Source organism: Dendrobates tinctorius, unplaced genomic scaffold (genome assembly GCF_039654945.1).
Source record: "Dendrobates tinctorius isolate UK_male_01 unplaced genomic scaffold, ASM3965494v1 ptg000304l, whole genome shotgun sequence".
NCBI classification, from domain to species: Eukaryota; Metazoa; Chordata; class Amphibia; order Anura; family Dendrobatidae; genus Dendrobates; species Dendrobates tinctorius.
Genome location: NW_027361971.1, coordinates 4,578,146 through 4,599,464, shown reverse-complemented (window position 1 = coordinate 4,599,464; position 21,319 = coordinate 4,578,146). Strand labels below are relative to the sequence as shown.

Genomic DNA, 21,319 nt, shown 5'->3' with positions numbered 1-21,319 from the left:
AAATAAGTATGATACAAAAGAAAACAACTTAATATTTGGGACAGAAACCTTTGTTTGCAATTACAAAGGTCAGACGTTTCTTGCAGTTCTTGACCAAGTTTGCACACACTGCAGCAGAGAATTTGACCCATTCTTCTATATAGATCTCCTACAGATCTTTCAGGTTTCGGGGCTGTCTCTGGGCAACATTGACTTTCATCTCCTTCCAAAAATTTTCTATTGGGTTCAGGTCTGGAAACTGATTAGGCAACTCCAGGACCTTTAAATGCTTTTTAAAGAGCCACTTATTAGTTGCCCTGGCTGTGTGTTTCTGGTCATTGTCATGCTGGCAGACCCAGAAATAACCCATTTTCAATGGTAGGAGGTTGTTTGCCAAAATCTCACAATACATGACCCCATCCATCCTCCCTTCAATATAGTACAGTCGTCCTGTCCCCTTTGCAAAAAAAGCACTCTCAAAATATGTCTCCCCCACCATGCTTCATGGTTGGGATGGTGTTCTTGGGGTTGTACTCATCCTTTTTCTTCCTCCAAACATGGCAAGTGGAGTTCATACCTAAAAGTTCTATTTTGGTTTCATCTGACTACATGACCTTCTCTCATGCCTCTTCTGGATCATCCGATGGTCATTGGCGAACTTCAAATGAGCCTGGACATGTGCTGATGTGAGCAGGGGGACCTTCCGTACTCTGTAGGATTATAGTCCATGATGGTGTAGTGTGCCACTAACAGTAATATTTTAGACTGGTCCCATCTCTCTTCAGGTAATTGACCAGGTCCTCCCGTGTAGTTCTGGGCTGATCACTGACTTTTCTCACAATCATCCTTACCCGATAAGGTGAGATCTTGCATGTAGCCCCTTACTGAGGAAGATCGACAGTCATCTTTTGTTTCTTCCATTGTGTAATAATAGTTGTGCCAACAGTTGTTGGCTTCTCACCAGGATGCTTGCCTATTGTCCTGTAGCCCATCCCAGCCTTATGCAGGTCTACAAATTTGTCCCTGGTGTCTTTAGACAGTTCTTTGGTCTTGGCCATGATGGAGAAGCTGTAGTGTCATTGAACTTGTTACCTGTATAAAAGACACCTGTTCACATACTCAAACAGTTGCAATTAATACAGGTAATGAGTGCAGAGTTGGAGGGCTTCTTCAAGAAAAACTATCAGGTCTGTGAGCCAGAATTCTCGCTGGTCGGTAGGTGATCAAATACTTATTTCAGGCAATAAAATGCAAATTAATTATGTAAAAATCATGCAATGTCATTTTCTGTGATTTTATTTTTAGATTTCGTCACGCACAGTTGAATTATACCTATGATAAAAATTACAGACCTCTCTATTCTTAAGTGGAAAAACTTGCAAAATCGGTACTGTAAGTAATGGAATGCTACTTTAAGAGAACAGCCCAGACATGGTGTTAACAGAACAGAATATGAACACTTGCTAGGTTTCAGTTTTTTTTTTTATCTATATGTGTTCTACTGATTTTTTTCCCCATTATGAATTGTATAATTTAATTAATGATTATTAATGATTAATTATTCTATTTCTATCAGGCAATAGTGCCAGCAATCAGTTATGGCATTATAATTATTTTTAATGTAATTTATCTTTTAATATATAACCACCTTTTTTAAAACTTTATACACTCTTATTGTTACAATTATCTTTTCTGTTAACTACAGAAAAATCTAAAATTTTAGGGCTCTCAAAAGTTGAAAAAAAGTAACTGACTGTAAACTACAGGAATTTCTATTAAATATCACCATGTCCCAGAAAACAAGTAAGGCTGCGCTAAGTGGCCCTCCCTTTGCTATATAGTTCATATTTTTGAAAAAAAAAAGCAAACAAAAGCACAACAAAAAAAACCCAAAAAAGCAGACTGTCACCTGCAGGATAAATGTAACAGAAGAGAAAAGTTAAAAATAAATAGGGAAAAAGGCAAAAAGTGAGCTTGAACAATCCCCATCACACCCTTCCCTGGGTTAGACAACTTGGTCATCTGGATAGTGATAGTGTTAGGAGACAGACAGAGTAGTGACCAGCAGCCCAAGTGCACAGCATGCATTGTAATAGTGTTGAACTCACTGCCCACAGAAGCAGCAGCAGCAGAGGTGGCTGGGGGAGAGGTAGCAGAGGACAGAGCTACATGTGTTGGACTAGAGACATGTTTAGCATCGAGGTGCTGGCTAATGGTGGAAGGCTGGCGCCTCAGAGCCCCTTGTAAAGAGGTACCGCCCGTCTGGAATGTATAAACTACGTCCATCTGTAAGGAATCAGAGGGAGACACACTAAAGTCAGAGGAGGAAACAGAGGTGAGAAGTAAAGCGAGAACTAAGGAAGACTGAGACATTACAGAATTCTGAACAAAACAGAAAAAGGTAAATATTACTAGATTATAAAGTAATAAAGAGTTATTAAGCAGAACAATAGAGAAAAAAGTGTAATAAGTATACACCAAAAGTTAATTCTTGATATGCATACACATATGTAATGGTTGTTTAAAAGCCTGCCTACATAAAGAAATAACTAACCTCCTAAAACATGCTATATATGCTTGTCATTCATGAAAGCACACAATACAGTGTCTCCCATTCGTGGAGATGTTGTGTTAACGGGTTATTACCATACAAATCAAGCTTTCCCATAGGATAGGGGGCAACTTGCTAATTGCTGGGAGGTCAGTCATTTGGCCACCAGCAAACTTGAGATCAGTGCTTTGGGTCCTTGAGAATGATGTTCTGCAGCCCAGTCTTGAATGGAGGGGATGTGAGCGTGAGAGACTGCAGGAAATAGCCAAGAACTGTACTCAGCAGTAGACAGTGAGAGGGGTACCTTGAGAGCCATATTCAGCTCTGAGCGAGGGTCATGAGCCACATTCAGAGCCCCTCCCTGATTAGTGAGAGCTGCTTCCACCTCCTACAGTATTGACAAGCAGATCCCAAATTATAGGTATAATGACAGCCAAAGCTTCCCCGCGGAAATAAAACCGAGGCAGTATAGGGGTTACCACCTTACCCTCATTCAGTATTCCCATCACACTATTACATCCAACTACAGGATTATTCTATGTCCATCTTAGCACTTACCTAATTTCTCTCTCCAACAAGCCCCACATTCTGCGCTCCTGTTTGGGGCTACTCATTGAAGTCACCAGCTGCTATTCACAGCAGTTTTCTAGTCCTGGCAATAATGCACCAAGCAGATAAAATGCCGCGAGCCACACATCATAGACCCGCTAGCCACATGTGGCTCCCTAGCCACAGGATGGGGATCCCTGACTTGGAGGCTACGCATATGCACCTTCGCTCCATTCAGTTCTCTGGGTTCCAAGCTCCAATCTCACCAATAAGCAAGTTATCCCCTATCCAAGTGATTTGAGAATAACCATTTAGCACATCTGGTATTATGTGCCCTTTCATTCAGGTTTTTTCTGGTACTATATAATCAAGTGTCCAAAGTGTAAATTAAGTAGGATAGCATTAAGAGACCATTCAAAACAAATCAGGAATTCTCTATATTTATGTATGGAGACTTATAAATTAACCAGTTTTTTATCATACTTTTTTAATAAATGAATATGGTTTTACTTTGCTGAAATAAAGGGCAAAGTTGGATTTTTGCCTTCCTGTTGTTGAAGTCGAAAAGCAGATAGATTTCCATCTTGCTTGGATTCACAGGACAACTGTTGATTGAATCACATGGCAACTAGTGGAATTTGACATTTCTAAAGCCCTATGGATTATGATTGAATATTTCTGCTACATGACTTTTTTTAAATATTGAACTGAAATTTGAAGAAGTTAAAGGGAAAAAAAAACCTCAAAAACCCCTCAAGAACAAGCCCACTTTATGGCATATATTTAGATGCATCCTAAGGGGGCACATGTGTGGGGTCTGGCACGTGTCTCCCTGCAGCATAAGTATCACTGCAGCAAAAGTATCTTGAAGATGCAGTTATTACAACGGCCGATAATTAACATCAACCTCCTCTCTTCACACAGGTACAATCTCTGCTACAATCCCTGCTTGCTGTCTACTGCAACATTTCCTTTAATGGTACAATCTCTGCTACAATCCCTGCTTCCTTTAATGGTACAATCTCTGCTACAATCCCTGCTTGCTGTGTACTGCAACATTTCCTTTAATGGTACAATCTCTGCTACAATCCCTGCTTGCTGTCTACTGCAACATTTCCTTTAATGGTATATAACAGTACCTGCTGAATATTTGCTAAATTCATTTGTTGCTTTCAACTCCATACTTACTGCTGTGTATCCATGTTGTGGCCATCAGAGATGTTATCAGGTGCAAGGTGTCACTAGTATATGGATGTAGCCACGCCCTCTGTCTTTGATTGGGCAACCTCCCCTGTTGTGCATGTCAATTGCTAATTTATCCCAAATCAGTTAATCCCTCTCACCTGAGTCTCTACTCAGTCCTATATATTTAGATGCATCCTAAGGGGGGCACGTGTGGGGTCTGGCACGTGTCTCCCTGCAGTAAAAGTATCTTGAAGATGCAGTTATTACAACGGCAGAAGTCAGGACACCACACTATGTACCTGTCTCTTTTGGGTATGTTTGCTGAGTAAGCACTTCTAATTACTTGGATCAAACTTTTCTATTAACCCTCCTACTCCTTCACCATGTTTACATTTGCCCCCACAGTTTTTGCTCCTTTAATGCTCACTCTCCTTCGCTATCCCCAAACCACAGCACCCTCTAACCAAATAATCATCTCCCCTTCCCTCTTTCCTCCCCACCTGACCTGCTCCTCAACCTCAAATCTGTCCTAATGAAACATAAAACAAGCTGCCCTCTCTCCTTCTCCCATCTGCTCTCCCTTTGTCTGCTTCTCCTCACTGCTGGCTTCATATCTCCCAATCCTGGACCCCCACAGCTCATACCCCCCATTATTACCCCTTCATACTGCTCCGTATCTAATAAAAACTACCACAAGCTTTCCAACTTAAAACCTGTGCCACTGACACACAACCCCCTGCTCCCTCTCTCTTGGGCACTTTGGAATGCCCGCTCCATCTGCAATAAGCTTCATGCGATTTATGACCTCTTTCTCTCGCAATTTTGCCTTCCCCGGTCTCACAGAAACATGGCTGATACCCTCTGACACCGCCTCCCCCTGCTGCGCTGTGATATGGTGGCCTCCACTTCACCCACACTCCTCGCCCTTTCAATAGACACGGTGGAGGAGTGGGTCTTCTCCTTTCTTCCAACTGCACCTTTAACCCAATCCCACCTCTTCCCTCTGTAATCATCCCTTCTTTTGAAGTCCACTCTGTCCCTCTCTCTGTCCATCTACTATCCCTCCATCCTCCAAGTGGCCGTCATATACCCACCTCCAGGCCCGACCACTGCCTTCATTGACCAATTCTCTACCTGGCTTCTTCATTTTCTTTCAACTGACATCCCCACTATCATCATGGGTGACTTCAACATCCCCACGGATACCCTTCAGTCAGCAGCCTCCAAACTCCTGTCCCTTACTTCATCCTTTGGACTTACTTAGTGGTCCTCCTCAGCCACCCACACAGACGAACATACATTAGACCTGGTCTTCACCTGCCTCTGCTCTCTTTCTAACTTCACCACCTCCCCTCTCCCTCTATCCGACCACCATCTGCTCACTTTCTCATCCCTGTCCTCCTCTCCTGGCACCCATGTCCAGCAAGATGCGCACCCCCGCAGAAACCTCGCACACCTAGACACACACACGCTCTCTGACTCTATTCTACCACTGGCATCCATATCCTCACTCCACGACACAGACAGTGCCACTGCTTTCTACAATGCCACTCTCGCATCAGCTCTTGACACGGACGCCCCTCTCGTTCATGGCTGCATGCGACATATCAACAGACAACCCTGGCACAATAACACCACTAAAAAGCTCCGGCAAGTGTCCAGGATTGAAGAGCGGCGTTGGAAGAAAACAAAATCGCAAGACGACTTCACAGCATTCAAACAGGCAACACTCGCTTTCAAATCTGCCCTCACCTCTGCTAAACAGGCCTACTTCACAACCCTCGTATCTTCCCTATCTTTAAACCCCAAACAGTTATTCAAAACTTTAAACTCCCTCCTCCGCCCACCACTGCCCCCCTCCAACCTCCCTCATCTATGCCGAGGACTTTGCCACACACTTCAAAAATAAGATTGACCAAACAAGGCAAGTCTTCATCATTCAACCACCACAACCCCTTTATATACCAGACCAATGCCCAAATCCCATAACCTCCCTCTCCAACATCACTGAAATGGAGCTTAATTGTCTCTTCTCCAAATCGCACCTCACAACCTGTGCACTCAACCCCATCCCATCCCACCTCCTCCCCAACCACACTTATCCCATCCCTAACCCACCAATTCAACCTATCACTAACGTCCGATACCTTCCCTTCTGCTTTCAAACATGCCACAATCACGCCTATCCTTAAAAAGCCAAACCTCGACCCAACCGCTATGTCCAGCTATCGCCCAATATCACTGCTCCCATTCGCTTCCAAACTCCTGGAGCAGCACGACCATGTTGAACTTTCCTCCCACCTATCATCTAACTTGCTCTTTGACAATCTACAATCTGGTTTCCGCCCCCATCACTCCACTGAGACAGCCCTGACCAAAATTACTAATGACCTACTTACAGCCAAATCAAATGGACAATACTCTATACTCCTGCTTCTAGACTTGTCCTCTGCATTCAACACAGTTGACCACTGCCTCCTACTACAGATCCTCTCCTCCTTTGGCATCAAAGACCTCGCCCTATCCTGGATCTCCTCATACCTTTCCAACCACACATTCAGCATCTCCCAGTCCCACACTACCTCCTCATCCCACCCTTTCTCTGTTGAAGTCCCTCAAGGCTGTTTTAGGACCTCTACTCTTCTCAATCTATACACTTGGCCTGGGGCAACTCAAAGTCCCACAGATTCCATTACCACCTTTATGCTGATGACACTCGGATCTACCTCTCTGGCCCAGACGTCACCTCTCTGCTGTCCAGAATCCCAGAGTGTCTATCAGCCATATCCTTCTTCTCTCGCTTCCTCAAGCTCAATGTGGACAAATCTTAACTCATCATATTTCCTCCATCTCACAGATCTTCCTTACACGACCTATCTATAACAATTAATGCCATCACGCTTTCCCCGGTACTGGAAGTCCGCTGCCTCGGAGTAACCTTTGACTCTGCCCTGTCCTTCAAATCGCACATCCAAGCTCTTTCTACCTCCTGTCGCCTCCAGCTCAAAAATATTTCCAGAATCCATCCTTTCCTCAACCTTCAATCTACTAAAATGCTTGTGCATGCCATCATATCCCGCCTCGACTACTGCAATATCCTTTTCTGTGGTCTCCCTGCTAACACCCTCGCACCTCTCCAGTCCATCCTTAACTCTGCTGCCCGACTAATTCATCTTTCTCCTCGCTACTCCTCCGCTTCTCCCCTCTGCAAATCTCTTCACTGGCTCCCATTCCCTCAGCGTATCCAGTTCAAATTACTAATACTGACCTACAAGGCCATCTATAACCTGTCTCCCCCATACGTCTCTGAACTAATCTCCCGATACCTTCCCTCACGTAATCTCCGGTCCTCCCAAGACCTCCTTCTCTCCTCCACACTTATTCGCTCGTCACCCAACCGCCTCCAAGACTTTTCCTGAATAGCCCCTATCCCCTGGAATTCTTTGCCCCAACATGGCCGACTATCAACAACATTTGGATCCTTCAGACGAAACCTGAAAACCCACCTCTTCACGAAAACCTACAGCCTGCAATGACCCCACTACCTCCTCACCACTACCAGAGATACCACCTCAACCAACACCGGAACTGCTGCAACCCACCAACCTACTGTCACCTTCCCCACCATCCTGTAGCATGTAAGCCCGAAAGGGCAGGGTCCTCTCCCCTCTGTATCAGTCTGTGATTGTTAGTTTGTTACTGTAAGTGATATCTGTAATTTGTATGTAACCCCCTCTCATGTGCAGCACCATGGAATCAATGATGCTATATAAATAAATGAGTAGACCACCATCGCTGTGGAGATCTGGCGAGTAGACAAGGTTACCAGAGAAGGTAAAGAAAAAAAAGGGCTGCTCCAATTAGCTGCTGTGCACAAATAAGACCCTGTGGGCATAGATCTCGGACATACTGTGGAGCATGTGCCACTGTGTAATACTCAGCCTATGCACGCTTACAAGATTTTCTACAGTAGGATACTTGAAAAATAAAAGAAAGGTTTATTTGTAGGAAGGTCCATTAGTAAAAGGCTAACAAGAAAGAATCCAAATAGTTGACTGATATAAAATACAACTTTTAATTACATAAAAGTAAAGTTCATGATTCATCACTTGTTGCTGGGCATTACAGGACAGTAGGGCCAGTCATCGCTGAGCGGGGGGGGCACCATTCTCGTATAGGTTGTTCATAGGGTGCCAACCTCCGCAGGCAGGCAGGTGTTCAGGTCACGGTGTGTCTATAGGGTGAACCTAGCATGCACTTCTCAGTTTGGCATTTTTTATGTTGTTTGTCCCTTTTTAATAGCATTTAATTAAAAGTTATATTTTATATCAGTCAATTATTGGGGTTCTTTCAAGTTAGCCTCTTAAAGTAGGATACTTGCATCATTGCATAGTGTGTCATTAACCCCTTCCTGACATGCGCCGTAGTAGTAAGGCTCTGTGGGAATTGCGTTCCTGCAAACAGCAGTACTAGTACGGCGCACCGATTGCGCGACCTCATGCTGAGTGCTGCGGTGATTGGGTACAGGCGTCAGCTGTATGAGACAGCTGACAACCAGCAGCAATGCCTACAATCGGTGCTAGCACCAATTGCAGGCATTTAACCCCTCTGTTGCCGCTGTCAGTAGTGACAGCGGCATTTAAAAGCATCGCGCAGGGAGGGGGCTCCCTGCGCGCTTCCATCAGCTCAACGCGATCCGATCGCGTTGTTCTGATGGTCTTCATGGAGACCCCTGGCCCCAAGATGGTAGCAGGGTTCTTCCAGGTCCTGCAAGTGTAGGGGGGTCCGGGCCGGAACCAATGGGACCGCCATCTGAGTTCCTAAGAAAACAGTACCCGGGCAACAGAGGAGGAGAGTGGACTGTTGAGAGCGACAGGACAGCAAGGTGAGGGGCAAGTATAAAAGGGACAGGGAGCGCGCAGAGGAGTCAGTTGGTGATACGTCAGGCACGGAGCAGGAGACGGAGGGGGCGTGAGAGAACAGGAAGGACACTGACAGTTGAGAGAAGAGACCAGCAGCAGAGGGTAGATACGCAGTGGCCCTCAGAAAAGAGGCGCCGAGCTTACCGACAGGGGACTGCCTCTTCACCCCAATCCCGGGTTACGATCTGCCCCCGGTCGTCCTCGGCTGTTACCGCTGAGCTCGAGCCCTCCGCGGCCTGTCCGCTCCCAATCCCGGCTGCTGCCATCCCCCTTCAGCCCGTGGTTGCGGCCTGCCCGCTGTTACCTGCGGACGCTGCCGTTTCACTTCAGCCCGTGGTTGCGGCCTGTCTATCACCGCTCACAGCCACCTTCACCCCGCTGCAGTCGGCAGTTGGGGCCTGTTCCTCGTCAACAGACACTCTTCACACAGCCTCAGGCTATGCCCGTGGCCAGTAAACCGCCACTCGAGCACTGCGACACAACCCTGCTTGGGGACAGGAGTCCCATTGAACTCGCTAACAAGCGCAACCCCGCTGTTACAACAGGGGGTTACTTCATCTCAGGACTCCATCAGGGCCTGTTGTGCCCTAACTCCTCCTAGGCGCTGGAACGCCCGAAGACAACTCCAAATCTTCAGCAGCTGGGCCCAGCGGCTGCGACGCCAAGGCAGCCTCATCAAAGACGCCACAGCAGCCTCATCAAAGACGCAGCTCCAACAGAGATGCCGAGGGATGTCAGGACGGATAAGTGACATTATAGAGTATAAGGACCCGTAGACGGCCATACCGTGGCACCATAGTAACCGGCCTCGGCCGGGTTAGTCGTGGTCTTTTCAAAGTGTTTGGTTGTACTGAGTCCCTGCGAGGACAACTGTTGTTACCCCTTTTTGGTTGCTTAGTATAGCCCTAGCGGCTTCAAATTATAAAAGTTTACTTTTCAAAGTTCAACCTGTCTCGCGTCTCGTCACTGCATCCTGCGAACCTGCTGTTACCTACACTAGGAAGGTGGCTTGTGAGTGCCTGCTGGGAGCAGACGCCGGACAGATAGCTGATCTGATACTCTGCAGTGCAGAGTGTCAGATAAGTGATCTGATGTAAAATAGTAATGTCCCATACTGGGACAATGTAAAAAAGTAAAAAAATAAAATAAAATATTAGAATATGTAAAAATATTTTTTTTAAAAAATCCCTAAAGAAAATATTTTTCCAATAAATAAAAAACAATAAAAGTACACATATTTGGTATTGCCACGTCTGTAATGACCTGCTCTATAAAACTGTCCACTAGTTAACCCCTTCAGTCCATCAGTGAACATCGTAAAAAAAATAAATTAAAATAAATAAAAAACGAGGCAAAAAACAATGCTTTATCATCATACCAAACAAAAAGTGCAATAAAACGCTATAAAAAAGATGGATGTAAATAAAAATGGTACAGCTGAAAACGTCATCTTGTCCTGCAAAAAACAAGCTGCCATACAGCTCCATCAGCAGAAAAATAAAAAAAAAAGTTATAGCTCTCAAAATAAAGCGAAGCAAAAATAATTATTTCTTCTATAAAAGTTTTTATTGTATAAAAGTGCCAAAACATAAAAAAAGATATAAATTGAGTATCGCCGTAATCATACTAACCCGAAGAATAAAACCAATTTTACTACACGTAGAATGGTATAAAAAAACAAAAAGAAAAACAAAAAGCAATTCCTGAATTGCTGGTTTTTGTTCATTCTGCTCCCAAAAATCAGAATAGATATAATAAAACTAGGAAACAGAAAAGCGCAATAGGGTCTTATCTGGTGGACAATTGAATAGATATAGCAAAAGTCTACTCACCCTTTCCAAGAAAGGTATAAGCATATAAACTCACCGTCAGCCTGCTGCACACCCGAAGGTCCACTGCGTGACCTCCAATACAAATCCTTATGGATATAATGTTATTCTCGGGCTTACTGTGCGCTGCTTGACCAGGATAAAATCACCACAACATGAGAGATTTAACCATTTAATTCCCAACGCGTTTCAAAGTGTGAACCACTTCTTCCTCAGGGGATGACATAAAAAAAACCTTTTTTTTTATGTCATCCCCTGAGGAAGAAGTGGTTCACACTTTGAAACGCGTTGGGAATTAAATGGTTAAATCTCTCATGTTGTGGTGATTTTATCCTGGTCAAGCAGCGCACAGTAAGCCCGAGAATAACATTATATCCATAAAAATCAGAATAGAAAGCGATCAAAAAATGTCATGTGCCCGAAAATGGTACCAATAAAAACGGCAGCTCGTGCCGCAGAAAACAAGCCCTTACATGACTGTCGGCCGAAATATGAAAAAATTATAGGTCTCAAAACATGGTGATGCAATAACTAGTTTTTGCAATTAAAAGCGCCATTTAGTGTGTGACAGAAGCCAAACATAAAAACCCAATAAATCTGGTATCGCTGTAATCGCACCGACCCAAAGAATAAAGTTGCCTAATCACTTATACAGCACCAGAAACAGCGTAAAACCAATTCTTCACCTACTGTTCATTGCAGTAAGGCTCTGCGCTAAGCTCTTACATCGGAGTTTCCGTGTAAATCTCTGAAATACGTGATTCACACAGAACCCCAGGCGAAAAATTCCCTATAATGAGGCAGATGGAGTCACTGTGGACGCCATAGAACCTGTGATCCGGCTGTGTCCGTCTTTTTAGGATTGCACAGTTTTGTGCACTTCAGAAAAGGACACCACTGAATAGAGGCTAGACGTAGTCCAGTGAAACTTTGCTGCCTCATAGTGAATGGATCCCTCAGGGGTTTCATCTGTCACGCCACTCGGAGATTTAGATGGAAACCCCAAAATAAGTGCTCAGCGTAGAGCATCAGATAAATGTGCACCCAAATGTTATATAAAATGTTCCCAATAAAAGATTCAACTCAATCCACTGAAAAGCAAGTCCCCTCTCAGGTCCGTCAACTGTTAACGGAAATATAGGGGGCTTCCGCGTTACCAGGGCTGTGGAGTCGGTAAGCCAAACCTGCGACTCCGACATTTCCCTTACACCGACTCCGACTCCAACTCCCACACATATTGCTTATATTTAAGTGAAAAATGTATTGTAGTACAATGTGAACCTCAGACATTTAATCATTTTTATGATCCAATAATCAAGATATTTAGATAGAACAGAATATATATTGGTGTACTACCCGGTTTTCATTCTTTTTGGTACAGATACGATATGGATAGACAGCTATGGATAAATGGATAGATAGAGCAGATTTCTAATCTGCTTTTGCTATTGAAAACATTATCTATGAGCTCAAAAACCTTTCAGGTGATGCAGTTTTTTAAAAAGATGATCAGCTTTTGCAGCTGAAAAACGTATCCTCAAAAAACACAGGAAAAACGCTGTGTGTGAATGTAGCCTTAGATCAGGAATAGAACAGCCATTTATAGGACATTTCATAACTTTCCCAAACTCCTATGAAAAAATATTCAGCACATCCTGCATTGAATTACTGTACCCAATTTATTATATATTTTAGGAGTCGGTCCATTTTATACCGACTCCAACTCCGACTCCACCAAAATGAGCACCGACTCCGACTCCACGACTCCGACTCCACAGCCCTGCGCGTTACTGGTAGCACAAAGGCTCTGGAAAAGCTTAATGGCTCCTCGCTCACAAAAAGAAATTCAGCAAATTCTCAGCTCCCAAATCCAAATGCCACCACCCTTCTGAGCACCAGTGTGCCTAAAAAACATTTAGCACCCACATGTTTTTCATTTCTGTAGTGATGAGAGCAGGCCTAATTTACAGTTGAGTGTCTCCAGAAGCCTGAGCTGGGCATATCGTACTGGTGACTGCAACATACTGGTCACTACAACGGCAGTTTGCAATTTTCACTCGGTAACATCCACTGTTGCCTGTTTCTGGGAAACACCCATGGAGTCAAAATCGTCACTGTCACTACACCTGTAGATAAATTCCCAAAGGGTTATAATTTCCAAAAGGTGGTCACTTGAGGGGGGATTCTGCTTTTCTATCTCTTAGGGGCTCTTTATACAGAATCCACAAACTAGTCTAGGAAAATCTGCGCTCCAGGAAGCAAATAGCGCTCTGTCCCTCCCGAGTTTCTTTGTATGGCAAACTAGCACTGTACAGCCACATATGGGGTATTTCTACAGTACATTCAGCAGAAATTGTGTGACAAATTTTTGCCATTTTTACCCATTTCACAGTATGAAAATGTAAAACTTGGGGCCAACACACAATCTTGGTGGTAAAAATGTAATTATTTTTTCTTCACTGCACAATGTTATAAAGTCTGTAACACAACTATGGTGTCGATATGATCACAGCACCCCTAGATGAATTCATTGAAAGGTTTAATTGGTAAAATGGGGTCACTTATGGGGGTGTTCTGCTGTTCTGGCACCTCAGGAGCTCTGCAAATGTGACATGGCACCCTCAAATTAGAGCAGCAAAATCTCCACTGTAATATGGCGCTTCTTCTTTTTTGAGTTTTGCACTGTGCCTTAAAAGTAGTTTTCAACTACATATGGGGTATCGGTGAACTCAGGAGAAATTGAACAATAAACTTTGGGGTCCATTTTCTCCTTTTGCCCTTGTGAAAATGTGGGGAGGTTGAGCTGACGGACAAGTCTGCCTGTAGTGAAGGGCAGAGGGATAGCTCAGTGTAGGAATGAAAGCGCTGAGATGAAGAGAAAAGGGTGCTGTGTTGCAGTGTGACCATTAGAGGGCAGTGGGGAGAGTAGGATAAAGTGGTTATGTAACTGCCAGGGCTCAAGGTCACTGCCATTGGTTAGGAATAACTGTGAGGTGATAGTGGGCGGAGCTACCAAGGCTGGTAGTATAAAGGCTGAGGGAAGGTTCTAGAAGTTCCAGTCAGCCAGGGGAGCTCACGAGATAGGAGGGATTGACGTAGCAAGGAAGACAGTAGAAGGCCCTCACAGAGTAACTGACAGTGGAGACGGTCACGGGGGGTGGCCTAAAGGACCGTAGCGGCAGACAGACGGTCTGAGAGCAACAAGTAACGGTGTACTTTGAATGGTGAAGCGCTGTGGTGAAAGTGCCTAGGGCAGCCACAGTGGGAAGAGCCACAAAGGACGCCACGGCGGCGAAACAAAGGAAGTGAAGGTACCCGGGTCTGTGTAAAAGTGAATTCTGGACTATTCCTGTGATGACGTGTGGTGGTTACACGAAAAGCGGCCAATAAAATCTGAACTGTTGGACACAACCCTTGTTTCAGTCTTGTGTCTGCCGGCGCCAGGAAGTGGGTCACCCCCCCCAGTCCTGTTGGATCAGCACCACCTAATCGCCTCACTCAGCCCGACCCTACATTTGGCGTAGTCGGCAGGATAGCCACCACCAATACTTCAACTTCAATGGCAAGCCTGCGACGGAGGAAAAAAGAAAAAAAAAAGGACTTGGGCTGGCTGCCTGGTTGTGGATTACAAATTTGGGGACTCTGTTCCGGCCATCAGAAGAACCGGAGCGGTATCAGAACTGAAGATGGCTGTGATGATTTGCCATCGAACGAAAGAGACACAGGCGTATACAATTGAACTGGATGATGCAGGACTATATCAAATCCGCCCCTGGGGGGAGTGGTGTTCATCTGGAGAGAATTGTCCCCTCATGCTGGACCCTGGAAGATGGGTGGAGAAAACCACCACCGCACCACCCAAGAACGGGAGTGGCCCGGGTGGAGAGACCTGCTGCGGCTGTTTGGCGCCATTCAGCTACTGGACCCCAGACGAAATGAGACGTTGCAGCTGTCGGGGTATCGGGCGCCTGGAATGGCGGTGGCGCCAGGGAGTGGAGACTTGTCGGGAGATCTGCCCAGGAAGCCTCCCCGCGGAACTGTCGGGCCTGGAGGCTGGCCCTGCCGGACAGCGGGGTAAAAACCAACGACCGGGAAAGGAGCGCTGGGAAAACCTGCTGGGAGCCACGGCGGCTGGGAAGGTGAGCGTGTCCCCGGCGGCACCCCAGGCAAACCCCGTCCCCACGCTCCATGTCGCAGATAGGCCTCGGGGCCCCGACACCGGCCCTCGGCCTCCCCGCCCGACTCCTTACGCTGTAGTACCTCCCGCTCTGGATGACGGCGTGGCCCCCGCCAAGCTGACTGTCATTACACCAGTTTCCCTCCCGGTCACTGCTGTGATCGGACCATCAGCTGCAGTGGTTGACTTACCGGCAATTGCGGTCGCTGCTACATCTGCGGCCCTGCCTGCGGTTGGTTTGCCGGAGCCTGTGGCCTCCTTGAGTCCAGCTGCGGCCTCCCCCGAGGCCACGCCAACTTCACCGCCAAAGACGGCTGCAACCTACTCACCACCGGAGCCTGTGGCCGCTTTCTGCCCCGCCCTCGACCGCGGCCCACCCACTGGACTATGCGGTCTATACCGGACCCTCCGCTTGGGTTGCGGAGGTCATCCAGAAAAAGAAGGCCAGAGAGTGGGAGATCTGGGGGCTGCTACATGAAAAAGGAGAGGCTGGTATGGCGGATCCACGTTACATCGGGAGGCTGGTGCACGCAAACCGGGAAAAAGGGTATGGATTCATCCGGGACCTCGCCACTGGTGAAAAGGTATATTTGAATGTGACGTCCATCCGTCATGGCTGGGCTCTACAGGAGGGAGACTTAGTTTCTTACTATAAGGAGTACTGACCCCCGCGGCTACTACGCCGTTGCGGTGATCGCTTGTACTGAAGACTACGTGCCCCCCGTAAAAGGACTCTTAGAGACACCGCGAGAATCCCAGGACTTTACGGCTGTGGAGTCCCTTGCTGAGTTGGCGGAATACCGGCCTCAGGAGATGGCCCGGACTACCGGGATTTTGATGCACTGTTGTGCAATTCACGGGACAGTTCTACGTCCAAGTTATTAGAAATGTTTTGTTTGTTGAAAGATGTTTTTTTTTTTTCTTCTTCTCCTGACACAGCGGGGATACATACGGGGGGAGCACTCATGTCAAAGGAAGGGGGAGTATGCCAGTATGACAGTTTTTGATGTTAGAAAAAAAAAATCTGTTTTGATAAAAACGTATTGCAGCAAATATGGAAAAGTGTGTAGTGAATTTGAAATGTTAAGGTGTTATAAAAAAAAGTATGTTCAACAGATCCAGGGTACGTGACGTATGACGACAACGACTTAGTCAAGTTGACAGGACGACGAGACAGGAAGAAGGTAGACAGACCGGGGTACCTGAGTCAGACCCCCAGGAGATAAGATTGTCGGGGACGACAATGGATAAAGGAAGGAGGGATGTGGGGAGGTTGAGCTGACGGACAGGTCTGCCTGTAGTGAAGGGCATGGGGATAGCTCAGTGTAGGAATGAAAGCGCTGAGATGAAGAGAAAAGGGTTCTGCATTAGAGGGCAGTGGGGAGCGTAGGAGAAAGTGGTTATGTAACTGCCAGGGGTCAAGGTCACTGTCATTGGTTAGGAATAACTGTCAGGTGATAGTGGGCGGAGCTACCAAGGTTGGTAGTATAAAGGCTGAGGGAAGGTTCTAGAAGTTCCAGTTAGCCAGGGGAGCTCACGAGATAGGAGGGATTGCCATAGTAAGGAAGATGGTAGAAGGCCCTCACAGAGTAACTGACAGTGGAGACGGTCACGGGGGGTGGCCCAAAGGACCGTAGCGGCAGACAGACGGTCTGAGAGCAACAAGTAACGGTGTACTTTGAATGGTGAAGCGCTGTGGTGAAAGTGCCTAGTGCAGCCACAGTGGGAAGAGCCACAAAGGACGCCACGGCGGCGAAACAAAGGAAGTGAAGGTACCTGAGTCTGTGTAAAAGTGAATTCTGGACTATTCCTGTGATGACGTGCGGTGGTTATACGAAAAGCGGCCAATAAAATCTGAACTGTTGGACACAACCCTTGTCTCAGTCTCATGTCTGCCGGCACCACAAAGTAGGTCACCCCCCCAGTCCTGTTGGATCAGCACCACCTAATCGCCTCACTCAGCCCGACCCTACAAAAATACAAAATTTGCAGCTAAAAAAAGATTTTTGTGGGAGAATGTGATTTTTTTTTTAAATTTTCATGGCTTAACGTTATAAACCTCTGTGAAGCACCTGGGGGTTCAAGGTGCTAGATAAGTTCCCGAAGGGGATTAGTTTCCAAAATGATGTCATTTGTGGGGGGTTTCCACTGTTTAGGCACATCAGGGGCTCTCCAAATATGACATGGCGTCCGCTAATTATGCCAGCAAATTTTACATTCAAAAATTGAAACGGCACTCCTACCCTTCCGAGCCCTGCCGTGTGTCCAAACAGTGGATTTCCCCAACAGATGGGGTATTGGCAAGCTCAGGAGAAATTCCACAAACAAATTTTATGGTCCATTTTCTCCTGCTACTATTGCGAATGTAAAAAAAAAAAAAAAATTAGATCTAAAGGAAAGTTTTTGTGAAAGAAAAGCAAATGTTTATTTTTTCCTACCACATTCCAAAAATTCCTGTAAAGTACCCGAAGGGTTAATAAACTTCTTGAATGTGGTTTTGCGCACCTTGAGGGGTGCAGTTTTTAGAATGATGTCACTTTTCTGTCATAGATGCCCCTCAAAGTCACTTCAAATGTGAGGTGGTCCCTAAAAAAATGGTTTTGCAAACTTTGCTGTAAGAATGAGAAATTGCTGATCAACTTTTAATCCTTAACTTCCTAACAAAAAATTATGTTTCCAAAATTATGCTGATGTAAAGCAGACGTGGGAAATGCTATTTAGTAATTATTCTGTGCGATATGACTCTGATTTAAGTGAATACAAATTAAAAGTTTGAAAATTGCAAAATTTTCAAAATTTTTGCCAAATTTCCATTTTTTTTCACAAACGCAAGTCATATTGAAGAAATTTTACCACTATCATGAAGTACAATATGTCACGAGAAAACAATGTCAGAATCACTGGGATCCATGGAAGCGTTCCTGAGTTATTACCTCATAAAGGGACAGTGGTCAGAATTGTAAAAATTGGCTGGGTCAGGAAGGTGAGAACAGGATTTGGGGCGAAGGGGTTCAATATGCCAAGATTTTTTCCTTGGACAAAGTAAAGCTTCTGTGTGCAGTCCTAAGCATATACAGTGGGGCAAAAAAGTATTTAGTCAGTCAGCAATAGTGCAAGTTCCACCACTTAAAAAGATGAGAGGCGTCTGTAATTTACATCATAGGTAGACCTCAACTATGGGAGACAAACTGAGAAAAAAAAATCCAGAAAATCACATTGTCTGTTTTTTTTTTCATTTTATTTGCATATTATGGTGGAAAATAAGTATTTGGTCAGAAACAAGCAATCAAGATTTCTGGCTCTCACAGACCTGTAACTTCTTCTTTAAGAGTCTCCTCTTTCCTCCACTCATTACCTGTAGTAATGACACCTGTTTAAACTTGTTATCAGTATAAAAAGACACCTGTGCACACCCTCAAACAGTCTGACTCCAAACTCCACTATGGTGAAGACCAAAGAGCTGTCAAAGGACACCAGAAACAAAATTGTAGCCCTGCACCAGGCTGGGAAGACTGAATCTGCAATAGCCAACCAGCTTGGAGTGAAGAAATCAACTGTGGGAGCAATAATTAGAAAATGGAAGACATACAAGACCACTGATAATCTCCCTCGATCTGGTGCTCCACGCAAAATCCCACCCCGTGGGGTCAGAATGATCACAAGAACGGTGAGCAAAAATCCCAGAACCACGCGGGGGGACCTAGTGAATGAACTGCAGAGAGCTGGGACCAATGTAACAAGGCCTACCATAAGTAACACACTACGCCACCATGGACTCAGATCCTGCAGTGCCAGACGTGTCCCACTGCTTAAGCCTGTACATGTCCGGGCCCGTCTGAAGTTTGCTAGAGAGCATTTGGATGATCCAGAGGAGTTTTGGGAGAATGTCCTATGGTCTGATGAAACCAAACTGGAACTGTTTGGTAGAAACACAACTTGTCGTGTTTGGAGGAAAAAGAATACTGAGTTGCATCCATCAAACACCATACCTACTGTAAAGCATGGTGGTGGAAACATCATGCTTTGGGGCTGTTTCTCTGCAAAGGGGCCAGGACGACTGATCCGGGTACATGAAAGAATGAATGGGGCCATGTATCGTGAGATTTTGAGTGCAAACCTCCTTCCATCAGCAAGGGCATTGAAGATGAAACGTGGCTGGGTCTTTCAACATGACAATGATCCAAAGCACACCGCCAGGGCAACGAAGGAGTGGCTTCGTAAGAAGCATTTCAAGGTCCTGGAGTGGCCTAGCCAGTCTCCAGATCTCAACCCTATAGAAAACCTTTGGAGGGAGTTGAAAGTCCGTGTTGCCAAGCGAAAAGCCAAAAACGTCACTGCTCTAGAGGAGATCTGCATGGAGGAATGGGCCAACATACCAACAACAGTGTGTGGCAACCTTGTGAAGACTTACAGAAAACGTTTGACCTCTGTCATTGCCAACAAAGGATATATCACAAAGTATTGAGATGAAATTTTGTTTCTGACCAAATACTTATTTTCCACCATAATATGCAAATAAAATGAAACAAAAACAGACAATGTGATTTTCTGGATTTTTTTTTCTCAGTTTGTCTCCCATAGTTGAGGTCTACCTATGATGTAAATTACAGACGCCTCTCATCTTTTTAAGTGGTGGAACTTGCACTATTGCTGACTGACTAAATACTTTTTTGCCCCACTGTAGATGCACTGCACAACCCTCAGCACTCTTCTAAGTGCTTTTTTTAAAGGCAGATGCATATCTAAAACTTAAGAGGTATTACAATTTCAGCAAATAATGTACGATTTGCATCATGAAAATATACAATTTGCATCAATTCCTTAGTTTTCAAGGTCTCCACTGGTATCATTTATTTCCAAAGGCTCAAAATCTGTCAATGGTCATGTGACACCCAGGTGCTCTGCACCTGTAATCAGTCCTTCACCTGTCTATCCACCACATGTCCAGGACAGGTTTTAATTTCATATGCCATGGAGGTAGCTCCCTATGCCCAAATAGTGAAAGATCTGTCAGTGAAGAAGAGCCCCTTCTCCTGGTTACCAGCTAGTCTTAAAATAATGGTTTTCCTTAAAGGGAATCTCTCAGCAGGTTTTCGTAAGTAATTCAAAGGCACTATAATTTAAGGACATAGAACCTGATTACAGTGATATGTCCCTTACTACTCTGCTTGGTGCAGTTTTGAGAAATCACAGTTTTCTCCGCTGCAGATCTAGCAGTTCTCTGAATGCTGAGCTCTGTGCATACTCACTCACACCACTGATTGACAGCTTACTGTGTACTGACAGAAAGCGGCTAATGAGTTTTGGGTACTAGGTTACAACGAGCAGGAGATCTACATGGCATGAAACACCTTGTCCTGTAGTGATAATCTCCTGCTGCTAAAACACTGATTATTGAAATAGTAACACACAGCCTAGTAAGTGATACATTGCAGGAATCAGGGTCTCTGTCCCAACATCATGCTGCTCTTAGATTACACAGCATATACCTGCTGACAGATCCCCTTTAAATGCTGCACTGTTCAGAGTGAAACACAGATGTCAGCAATGGGTGACTGTTCCTGTTTCAAGCAGCCGATAGATTAGGCAGGGCAGCATTAATAATCTGACAGCTTCCCTTTAACTTTTCATAATACAAATAATAAGCTTTGTTTTCTGAAAGTGTAGTACCCCTTTATCTATTTTACTTTATAAAGTGTATACTGCAATATGAACTTAGGCTTCAAAACGTATCAAAATATAAAGTAAAATGGGTCACAGAGGATTAAGAAAGCAAAAAGAATCAGCAGGAAAGACATGAAAGATATTTGAAGAGACATTTTTTAAACAGCACACAACATAGAAAAATTTTACACTGTTATTCCATAAGTGAGATGAGATTACCAAGACAACAGCAGATTCAAGAGCCAGAAAAAGAGCCCAAGTCAGCGGTCACTAAGCTGCTTAGTGACCTTATCTCTTTTTAGCAGACCTAGTTTGCAAGAATAATGAAGAATAATGCGGGACTGGAATGGCTGCTGAAGAAACTTGGCTGCAATTGTTCTCATGAGTTCATTCATGCTTTATATGTACAATAATAAGAAATATGAGATAGATGTATATGGAAATATGCTTTGAAAGTGCATGT

The 21,319-nt window shown here is 45.0% G+C and overlaps 1 protein-coding gene across 5 annotated transcripts in view; it reads right to left on the bottom strand.

Moving 5' to 3' along the window:
- ATP2B4 (ATPase plasma membrane Ca2+ transporting 4) overlaps window positions 1–21,319 on the bottom strand; it is a 286,539-nt gene that overhangs the window by 15,237 nt on the left and 249,983 nt on the right. For 2 of the 5 annotated variants that reach the window (XM_073560761.1, XM_073560762.1), the window contains one exon: window positions 2,088–2,265. The exons of 2 other annotated variants lie outside the window; for them this stretch is intronic. In XM_073560761.1, the coding sequence (XP_073416862.1) occupies window positions 2,088–2,265 (178 nt within the window). The remainder of the gene's footprint in view (window positions 1–2,087; window positions 2,266–21,319) is intronic. One more of the 5 variants, XM_073560764.1, reaches the window with a different exon arrangement.